This window comes from Pungitius pungitius, chromosome 9 (assembly GCF_949316345.1).
Source record: "Pungitius pungitius chromosome 9, fPunPun2.1, whole genome shotgun sequence".
NCBI classification, from domain to species: Eukaryota; Metazoa; Chordata; class Actinopteri; order Perciformes; family Gasterosteidae; genus Pungitius; species Pungitius pungitius.
In genome coordinates, this window is record NC_084908.1 from 19998936 (window position 1) to 20010738 (window position 11803).

At 40.7% G+C, this 11803-nt stretch overlaps 1 protein-coding gene across 1 annotated transcript; it reads left to right on the plus strand.

Moving 5' to 3' along the window:
- Positions 1 to 4227: 4227 nt before the first annotated feature.
- LOC134132757 (B-cell receptor CD22-like) lies at positions 4228 to 10454 on the plus strand. Its single transcript, XM_062564682.1, has 5 exons — positions 4228 to 4522; positions 5338 to 5694; positions 5809 to 6018; positions 6510 to 6779; positions 9283 to 10454. Exons 1-5 carry the CDS (start codon positions 4474 to 4476, stop codon positions 9312 to 9314), a joined length of 918 nt encoding a protein of 305 aa, XP_062420666.1. The 5' UTR covers positions 4228 to 4473; the 3' UTR covers positions 9315 to 10454.
- Positions 10455 to 11803: the final 1349 nt, after the last annotated feature.

An 11803-nucleotide genomic window follows, 5' to 3' on the forward strand; every position in this document is an offset into this window, starting at 1 on the left:
ATCTAAATCTAAATGTTAAATCTAAATGTAAATCTAAATGCAGCAAGCCAAGATGGCAAGTCCGTATGAATTAGCGGCCGTTTCCCACCCCGTCGATCGAACCATCTCAAACGGCCGCAGATGGTCCGATCGACGGTGGCTGGACCGTCCGTTAAACGGGTCGGGGGGGAACTTTCGCGAATGGTCCCGTAGACGAGGGTAGCGCGTCCGTGGACATTTCTGACCCCCGACGGTCCGATCAACGCCGATGGGAAACGGCCGCGTTTGGCGGACGCGGATGCTCGGCGATGGTCCGTTCGACGGGGCAGATGCTCCGATCTACGGAGGCTCGCGCTACCCTCGTCTACGGGACCATCCGCATTTAGCGTTATCATATGAAGAAAAAAAGCAGGACATTATTCACATGTCACTTTTTCAAACATTTAGAGACAAAATCATGTAAATACATGCAACAACTTTTCCAAGTACAATGTTTGGCAGTAACACAAAGTTGTTAAATAATAAATGTTAAATGTTATATATAATTGTTACATCTAATTGTAAATGCTAAATCTAAATGTTAAATATAAATCTGAATGTTAAATCTAAATGTTAAATGTTATATATAAATGTTAAATCTAAATCTAAATGTTAAATCTAAATGTTAAATGTTATATGAATGTTAAATCTAAATGTTAAATCTAAATCTGAATGTTAAATCTAAATCTAAATGTTAAATGTTATATATAAATGTTAAATCTAAATGTAAATGTTAAATCTAAATGTAAATTTTAAATGTAAATCTAAATGTTAAATCTAAATCTAAATGTTAAAAGTTATATAAATGTACTCATTTATATAACATTTATAAATGCGTATGGCAGACGCGGATGCTCGGCGATGGTCCGTTCGACGGGGCGGGGGGAACGATCGCGAATGGTCCCGTAGACGAGGGTAGAGCGAGCCTCCGTAGATCGGAGCATCTGCCCCGTCGAATGGACCAAACGCGGCCGTGATCGTTCCCCCCGCCCCGTTTAACGGAAGGTCCGGCCCTCCGTCGATCGGACCATCTGCGGTACCCCTGCTCTATAGCAAGAGCTAATTCATAAGGACTTGCCATCTTGGCTTGCTGCATCCGTGTACGAAAACTGCGCAGGATTTTAGAACGTGCAACATTTTACAAACGGCGCCCCATAGTTTGCATGTCATATGTCTTTGACACCTCAACACCTCCAATCAGCAAGGGAAACTGGCATATTGAAAGAGGGGAGCAACTTATTCTCTACCAACACCACCAGTGTCTGGATTCCCAAAAGCGGGGATAGGCCTCATCGTATCTCGACAGCCCGGGTCCATCCGACGGATGGATGGAGTCCAAGACCCAACGTCTGCTGGACAGTGTTCAATAAATTGCCACAATTTTTCTAGATGGACTCAAATGCCTTATTGGTGTTACAAGAAGATATCGTCAGCACTTGTTATACAGGTGAAAAAGCAGTTTAGAGCACTTCATGCTTCCTTCAGCAGACAAGCTTTATGGAGACGCTGACTTCATTTTCCAGCAAGACTTGGCACCTGCCCACACTGCCAAAAAATTTCTGAGATTTTGAATTTGGGGTTTTCATAAGCTGTATGCCATATTAATCCAAGATTATATCAAATAAAAGCTTGAAATATCTTACTTTGCTTGTAATGAGTCTATATAATATATTAGTTTCACCTTTTACGTTGAATTACTGAAATAAATGAACTTTTGCACAATATTCTAATTTTTCGAGTTTCACCTGTATTTATCTCTTTCTTCTACTTGTAAATAGGTCAAATATACATGTGATGTGGAGAGAGAGGACCCAAAAACGGGATGCAGAAAAAAAGCCGCGAAGGCAGGCACAAAAACGACAACTGAAAGTCTTCAAGAAATAAACAGAAAGTCTCTCGGGTTAAACGAGGCACTAGAGGTCGATGGCTGGGAAGAGGCGTTCACTCTCAGTCATTCCCGACAAAGTCGGCTGGCCGGGGTGGCGGCTGTTCAGCGGGGGCTCCCACAACTCGGCGGGGCTGGACGCTGAGTCTGGGAGGTAAAAAAACAAGACGCAACAGGACACGGCTGAGCATAAGAGCCGCAGAAGGTGAGTGTGCCTCCTGCTTGGGCAGCGAAATAATCTGACAGAGAACAGAGGAACAGGGGGACTAGAAATAGCAGAAATAATCAACAACATAGAGAACAGGTGTGCAACTATTAGTGTTGATGAGCTGATGAGTTGTGGAAATAATGTATGAGTAACTAAAGACCAGTAGGGGGAGGAAAGGGGAGAGAAGGAGCCCAAAACCATGACAATAGAATGTGAAATGATGCCATGTCCACCATGTTTCTCGGTTGAGGCCAAACAGTTCACTTTTGGTCTCATCTGACCAGAGCACCTTCTTCCACATGTTTGCTGTGTCTCTCACGTGGCTTGTGGAAAACTCCTAACAGGATTTCTTATGGTTCTTTCAATAGCAGCTTTTCTCTTGCCACTCTTCTGTTAAGGCCAGACTTGTTGTCCCGTGCACAGATTCTGTCCACCTCCAGAGTCACCATGGGACTCCTGGTTGCTGCTTCATCAAGGACATCACAGTGTCCTCAAGATAAATGTGACCTTTGACTTGGTGATGATAGAGGAACTTACTCAAGTGTACAACTAAAGAGTCTACATTTCAAAAGGTGTCTCTCTGCCACTAGAGACAACCCGTCCAAACATTCATTTCTTCTACTAAATTACATTCCAGTGTCACTAAACTGCAAATTAATCTATATATGGACATTTTAACCCAAACAGGCTTCAGCAGACTACCGTTGGCGGGAAATACATGTTCTGTAAGTGTCATGCTCGTGTCTCCAACATGCTTAAGAGCAGGTAGGCTGCTGCAATGGTTCCCAACCCAATTTTAGCCTGACGGTGTGCATCCGTCCACAGCTCCAGAGGTCACTCTGAGGCTCACATGAAAGGTAACATGGTAGCAATGAAGAAAAGAGAATGAATTAGTTTCTTAGTTTCCATAGAGTCTACGTCCCAGGTTCTAGACTGGAAAGTATATTTGCGACATCATTTAAGTGGCCCGAACGCTGCCTCCTGAAGGTCAAGCCTTTAACACACACACACACACACACACACACACACACAGCTCTCACTGACGAGCGTGACGTCATGCAGACTCCTGTGAACCTCTGATCAAGGAACAAAACTGTTACCCTCGACCTTTCTGAGACGAGGAGTCATAAAGAGTCAACTGGCTTGAGTTAAATAAATTATAAAGAATTTAATAACTAACAGAAATAATAAGCAATACAGTTACAAAGTGAAATAAAGTATCATATTATTTTGCGAAACAGAGAAGTCCCCTCATCCAGTCTCATATTGCTTCACAGGAGGCTTCCGCCCGCCTTTTTTCCAGCTCAGCTTTTATTCAAACAATTCCGTATATCAATATATAACTATATTTAAATATCAAATAATAAATACAAAAATTAAAGGATGAATATATTACAAAATATATAAATGCATATATATATATATGGATAAATTGAGATGTATCTATGAACCTAGTTGGTTGGGGAGACCCCCGATCAGTGTGTTGAGAAAAGACCACCTTTAAAAGCCGTGGAGTTGAAGATGCTCGTATGAGAACCTCGTTCCTTGTTGTTGTTTATTCATGTCTCCTCCAGATGGTCCACAGCGTCCCTCTGTGTCAGTTAGTCCCTCTGCTGAGATGATGGACGGTGGTTCAGTGACTCTGACCTGTAGCACTGATGCTAACCCAGCAGGAAGGAGGCTCGGTTCATGTCCCTTACACAGAGACCCTGTTTACACGCTGCAGTGAGCTAGATCTCTCTCTGGAGTTATTGTTCCTTGTAGTTTTTCCGTGTCAGACCTCAGTGAACTAATAATTAAATATAATAATAATGAAATCTATGGTTTATATAAAGACGTATTCTGCCCCCTAAAGGTCGACGTTTGAACACGTTTACTCTGCGTCTCCTTAAACTGTTCTGCTCTGTTCACTGAAGCAACAACACAATACGTGCACACAATGCGTGCACACAATGCGTGCACACATCCCATCATACCAGGATGATTTATTTAAATTCATTAATGAGGTTTTCTTCTAATGTTACTTCTAGGATACAAACGTTACATTGCGTTGACTCTTACTGTGAAAAGGTACGTACTTCCGGTTTAAATGCTACGCTTCATGTTTTTATTTTATGAGAAAAAAATAAAAAGGAGATTTACGGTAATAAAGGTCGGCCATATTTCTCGCGTTTTGGTTGAAAGCGAAACTCGAGAATCGGTGAAGTTTCACAATTTCCGTTTGGTCGTTTTACCGTTAAAACAAGTTTAAAAGGAGCGCGCAGCTACGAGTTCATCAGCCTCCTCTTTAGTGTAGACGTGTTTGTGGTGACTTAGTGAATAAAGAGTTTCTGATCTGCTGATTCAACACAGAGGAGCAGCTATGAGTTCATCAGCCGGTGGATTAGTCGTCTTCCTTCTCTCTGTACAAGGTACTGTACTTCTACATTTAGATTGGGAGGCCGTTAGCACCTCACACACACACAGGGAGCTGGCTTTTTACTTCATACACAGGTCTGATGGCATCAAACACAAATAAGGACTAAATGAACATTAACAAAGAAGAAATGTCTCTGTTCAACTTCCTCTAATCGTTCAGCAGCGTTTCTTTGCATTAGAACACATTTAGAGGCTGGGAGTCACTCACAGTCTCTGAGGAGCTTTGTTCTGCTTTTTGTTGTGTTTTATTGTGTATTTGTGATCATTTTTATTCTCTTCCTGTTTGTTCAGTGTCTCTTTGAGTGACATTTCGTAGCTTTGATCTGTGTTTCAGAAAATTGATTCACTGCCAGATGCTGAAAAGTCACATTCTGTGATTTTAGGAAAACAAATACTATTTGGGAATTCTTTTTAATTGTTGACTTTAGAAGCCATTCCCTTTAAAGTGTGACCTCTGTCTCCCAGTATTGTTGCCCTCAGAGTTGTGGTTTCTCTACAGTTTCCATCTCCACTCTGCAGCAGACTGACCACAGACAGAAGAGCACAGAGCAAAGCACTCTTCTTCTCATCAACCAAACCCTTCTAATACTTCAACTTGAGCTTTTTCAAGTCCACAGGTTCAATACATCGCTGTTCCTTCCAGCTGCAGAGTTCATGTGGACATCGTGGACTCTTTCATTACTTTCTATGAACTCAATGATTTTCATATTTCTCATTATATCTTTTCTCTTCAGTAAACTACCAATGAGAGTGTGTCCTGTGATGTTGTTCTGAGTGTGACTGTGGTTCCTGATGTGCTGTGTTACAGTGATACAGAGTCAGGATGGATGGGGAGTGACTTACCGTCAGACTGAGGTCTGTGCTGCAAAAGGAGAAAGAGTGATGATGGGCTGTTACTACACACACCCACCTGTAATAACTCTCTATGATATAAAGGACACATTCTGGTTCACTAAAGAGAAAGATGGTGAACCTGTGGATCTGAGAACAGACTCTGAGTATTCAGACCGTGTGGAGTACACATGTCATGGGGCAATATTTGGGGTTAGTTGCACTGTGCTCATCACAAACCTGAGAGAGAGCGACTCAGCGGAGTACAAATTCAGGACAAACAAACCAGGAGAGAAATATACTGGTTCACCTGGAGTCACTTTGTCCGTCACAGGTAACATTTTAATTCACATATTAATCATCTCCAAATGTTCAACATCTAGAAAACTAGAGTATAAATGTCTTCTGTGAATGTTGACAGTTTAATAAATAATATTCACCGATTCAGGTCTCCAGGTGCAGGTGAGCAGATCAAATTCTACCTGGTTGGAGCTGACGTGTCACAGCAGCTGTGATCTGTCTCATCATCCTGAATACGTCTGGTTCAAGAATGAAGAGATCATCCAGACAGGATCTTCTCTTCTAGTCTCCTCTGGTTCTACAGACAGATATTCCTGTTATTTAAAAGGATCTTTGGAACAAGGTTCTCCTGCAGTGTGTAAGTTGACTCCAGTGTGTCGGCCTGTGGAGCTTCAACAACATTTCATATGGAGACACCAGACCGCTGCATGTAAACTAGAGGCATCAAAAAGATGAAGCACCACATTCCTCAGGAGGTGGAGCCGTGGTCCACTGACCAGAGGGTCGCTGGTTCAATCCCCGGCCCCTGCAGTCTACGTGTAGAAGTGTCACTCACACACTGACACAACAATAGGATTCTAATCAATCAATAACTCCTCCAACAACTAGCAGTGAGAGGACAGACTCAGCTAAGGACACAAGCAGCATCTAAAGAGAAGAATGTGTGGAGATATGAACATTACAAAGGATTAAAGGCTGCTTATTGTCACTTTACACCTGCAGGAGTCTCACCTGTGACACCTGCTGTGATGAAGAATAGAGAAAGACACACAAGTATTCATTCAAAGGATCAACTATCTACACTGACATCTTCTAACCTCTTAGTGTCTTTATTCATGTCTCCTCCAGATGGTCCACAGCGTCCCTCTGTGTCAGTGAGTCCCTCTGCTGAGATGATGGAGGGTGGTTCAGTGAATCTGACCTGTAGCACTGATGCTAACCCAGCAGCTAACTACACCTGGTACAAGGAGAATGGAACTTCAGACCCTCATCTTCTCAGTGAAGGCCCTCAGCTGGTCTTCATCTCCATCCAGTCCTCTGACTCTGGAAGGTATTCCTGTGCAGCTGAGAACCAGCTGGGGAGGAAGAGGTCTGACTTCATCTCTATCGATGTGAAATGTGAGTGAAACACAACCTTCTGAAAAACAACATAATCACTACTAAGGTAGTGTTTTGTTATGAACTTCTGTTTATTTAACTCTAACTTGTAACTAGAAAATGCATTTCCTGCTGAAAATGCATTGGAATGCAGAAAGCTGAAATAATTTCAAAAAGTTGCTTCAAGTACAGAAATGAAACACGATGAAATTATTCTAAACATTGCTGAAAGAATAGAAAAAGCTGAAATTCATTGAAAAATTGATGAAAATACAGAAATGTGAAAAGCTGAAATGAACCTGAAAGAATTGCAAAAAAACAGAAGTGGGAGAAGCTTCTATGAATTTGAAAAAATACAGAACTAATAAAAGCTGAAATTAATTTAAACATTGCTGAAAGAATAGAAATAGGAAAAGCTGAGAATTAAAAAATATTTTTTTTGTAGTAATATAAGGTTTAGTACTAGTTATAGTTGTAATTGTGGAACTAGCAGTAGAATAAGTAAGTACTAGTTGTACTAGTATTTGAAAGCAATTGTGGTGTACCTATGGTTTAGGTACAGGCTTTTATTTTGAAATAATGGAATTGAGTGAGGGGGGGTTGGGAGAGAGAATGGTTTTCATTTAAACTGAATGAACTTGGTAAATGGTCTTGTACAGCGCTTTTCTAGTCTTCTGACCACTCAAAGCGCTTTAACACTACATGACATCATTCACCCATTAATACACTGATGACACAACCCACCATACACAGTGGCACCTGCCCATGTGCACAGAACAAACAAGACAGGAGAAGATCTTGGCAACAGGTCAAAATAAAATATAAAAACATTTTGCATGGTTGGCGAGTGCCTTAAAAGTTTGCAAATGGTGTAGAAATTACTGAGAGCTTCGTGCTGGTCCCATCAAAAACGCCCCTGTAGTATCTTGGATACTAAGTTGACCGTCATGTGTTGATGATGTCACAGAGGTGAGCGGGTTTGTGAAATAATAAGGATGGACGCATACAGCGCCAACGACTAATATTATTAGTACTACGTGTTTTACTTGGACAATTAAATGTCAGTGGACACACAAATACTACAGCCCCCATCATGATTACAATTGTTCACTCCTCAGTGCGCAGTTTCGGCCAGCAGCCCACCCCCCCCCCCCCCCCCCCCCCCTAACCGGTCCGCCCGCAACTTTTGACGTGCTTATAATCCGACGGACCTTCTTGCGGTCCGAGAAAAAGGTTATTAATAGTATATTAAGTTGACGCTTTGTTGCTTAAAATAAAGACCAAACGAAAAGAATAAAACAATCTTCTGTCATTTGCGTAAGAAAATATACTCTCGTGTCTGCAGCTCAATGACAACACCGAAGGAACAACGTCACGGCCCCGGTTTACATCTCCAGCAGACTGAAAATGCTGGGGTCTCGTACGGAGGCGGTGGGCGAAGAGAGACGTGTAGCCTCTTTAGCAATCGCCCTCTCATAGGGTTCCTGTAGTAGCTAGCTACTTTGTTAGCTACTACAGGACACCATTAAATCATAGGGAGGGGGGGATGCTGACAATCCCATACGGCCGGAAGGACACGGCCAGCCTGTCGGACCGCACTGGATGAATTTGGGTCGCGAGTTTGATATATGTGGAGTACAGCGTGCAGATAGCGTGAGGGTGTCTTCTCACTGGTGTTGATTCTAACATTCCTTCCAGAACGACCATCTGCCTCTGTATTTTGAGGGGTTTGGATTGTGTAATGGCAAAATATAATGATGCCATAATGTTTTATTAGATTAATGTCTAAAACCAATCATGACTTTAATTCTGAGGAAGTTCCGGGACACCAGCTGTGTGTGAACTATCTGAGCAGGAGAATCTCAGAGCACCTCTCCTCTTTGATCCCATTTGTCTTTGCATAACACCGCTGCGTGGAGGAAGGAGAAGGTGTGAATTTCTTTGGCTATTGTCCTACATCTAATCAAACATCTGTTGCAAACATCTTGAGTTTCCCTTCAAGTCTGGGACCTCCTTGACTGTCTCAAACTCTTTAGCATAACAAAACCAAGGTGTTACCCCTTCCAATGTATAAATATAGCCGTGTTCCTCTCAAACATTAAGAAGAAGCCTGTCCATGTATAGCTGTCGCAGACCTCTTCTTCCTTGCAAGATATAAACGGAAAATGCAACTTTGATTGACAAGAGACTTTTCAACTGATTCCCGATTGCACGAGAAAATCTGCCACAACAATTGTTTCTCCAACACCTCCCCTCACTGTCTGTTTAGTGTGCAGCAGTTAGCCCTCAACAACAGTTGCCAAGGCAACGGGACCCAATAACACGGCCGCCGCTCCGACCATCCAGCTACGTTATATCGAATAGACGTTGATATTTAATTTGATCACCTGCATAAAGATGATCTTAAGGTCCCAGATATTCTGTTTCACTGAGTTAAAGATCTTATTTTTGTCCTGTTGGTCACTCCACAATTCATCCTCCATCCATAATGGTTTATATTTGTTGTTGTTTGTTTTCTTTCCAGTGGAGGAAAAGAAGGCTCCCCAGGGTCAATAACAAAAACGCCAGCTGTTGCATCCACATCTGCTATCTTTGCTGGTGATTATGATCCTCGCTTTCTTCCTCTAGTTTAGGTGAGCGGTTCAGCTGCACTGTGATTATATTACAGATATAGATCTCACATTCATAAAGTCGATTTGATCATATATTTTTTATGTAATGAATTCCTCTTTTGAGAAGAAAAAGGTTCACAAAGCATCCACCCTGCAGAGAGAGCAGATGACAGCGCTCAATGAGCAGTCCTTTCAAATCTAATGAGCTAAATATTACTTCCAGTTCAAGTAAAGTTTCTTTAAGTACATTTATCTATAAATAGTCTTTACCAATATGCTTGTATTGATTTTCATAATTCCTACTTAAGTTGCATCAGAAGCTGCTAACCGCAAGGTTGGCGGTTCAAATCCCGGCTGCTCCATGTGTCGTGTTGAAGTGTCCCTGAGCAAGACGCTGCTCCCCAGGCAAAATGTAAAAAAACATGCAATGTGAGTCGCTTTGGATTAAAACCTCAGCTAAATGACATGTAATGTACTTAATATCAGATCTAGAAGTCCAATTTAGCCCCTTTAAGTTGATTTATATTCACTGAATGTGACAATATTACATTTTATCAAAGCAAAGTGTTATTTTCTCTCATGAATATGTTTAATTGTATTAAGTATTATTGTTCATAATCTGCTAATTGATTTGTTTCTGAAGCTATCACATAAAGGTATTTCCTTTGGTTTTGGAGCAGATGTAACGTTATACCGTTTCAACCGGTATAAGATTGCTTTACGGCAGGAGTCCCCAACCACCGGGCTGCGGACCGGTACCAGTGCGTGGGCCATTTGCTACCGGGCAGCGCCACAGAAAGATGTTTTTTGATTTTGTTGTCATTTGAATTTTTTTCTGAAAATTGTTTTATTTTGAAAATCGAACAGATTCTCTCTTACGTGTGCTCATCCCTCTTCACATATTTCCTGATATATTTTTTTACAGGACATTTTTAAAACTGTTTAGGCTTCGTGTACCTATAAAAAATAGCAAATGTTTTAAATACAAAGAGCTATTCAAATATTGTTTGATGTAAGTAATGTAAAATGTATGAATATGTAATATTTTACTTTTGTGTTATGGTTAATAAATCTATTATTGGCATTTTTTGTGTTTTAACTGTTCTCAGGTTATTGCACAGTTAAATCAATGGTTTTTATTCAATGAAAACACAGCCTGTGTCATCTAAGGCAGTAATTCTCAACTGGTGGTGGGTCGCGGACCTGTTTTTAATGGGTCCAGGGCCTTTTCATGGGAATATAAAATTTAGAATTATAAAATAAAATCACAAAAAATTCATCCTGTGATTTCTTTTTGAAGGGCCTTTTTTAATGCAGCGGAATGTCGTTTCATTTGCTGGCTCGTCCATCCATGTTTTCAGCAGCGTGTGCCAGGTTGGGTCAAACCATTCTGATGTGGGGGAGACATTGGGTTTTTGGATAATTAAACATCCTGAATATAAAATATAAAATTCAGCTTATGAACTTGATTTTGAATAAATTTGAGAAGTTTAGAATGTTCCTCGATTTGGGTCGCGGCTTGTCATTAAGTGGTGATGGTGGGTCCTGGAGCCAGAACAGTTGAGAACCACTTCTCTAATGTTTATTCTCTGTAGTGACATTTATAGTAACATATATACTGATATTCCAAACCATACCACACACAAGGGTTTCCTTTTATCCTACAGGAAAATAAATAGTCCAAATACACAAAGTAGTTATAATCGTTTTATAATTGGTGTGCCATTTTCAGAGGGACTAAAGGGTTAAACTGTCTCTGCTCGTTTACTGAAGCAACAGAACAATACCTGGAAATACATTTCATAATGTGTGTCTGCTTCAGCCGCTACGCCTAGTAGTTTTGTTATATGGGAAAAAAAGGGATTAACAGTAGTAAAACTCTAGTTTTCTTAGTTTTTGAGTACAAACTCAGGACAAACCAGGAGAGAACTATACTGGTATCTATGTAAGAAATGTAATATGAATGAATATGTACTTTTTATATGTTAAAATATCAATTATTGGAATGCTTTTGTTGTTGTGGTTGTTGTTGTTGTTTAATCGTTCTAAAGCGTTCTAAAGTTCTAAATTGCATGAATTAATCAATCATTTTTATTTCATGAAAATCTTTTTCACAACTTGTTTACAGCTTTTACTTCACATTTTAGGCTCATTAAACTAGAAAAATCTAAATACAGCCAAAATCCACATTAATGCAGTACGAAATGTTGGAATTAAACAGTTTAATTGATTTTGCACAGGTGATCAGTCTGTTTTTATCGAGGAGGGGTTGATTGTTTAGTGGTACAGCAGCAAAAAGGAAGGAGGCTCGGTTCATGTCCCTCACACAGAGACCTAAATCTATGGTTTATATAAAGACGTATTCTGCCCCCTAAAGGTCGACGTTTGAACACGTTTACTCTGGGTCTCCTTAAACTGTTTCTGCTATGTTAA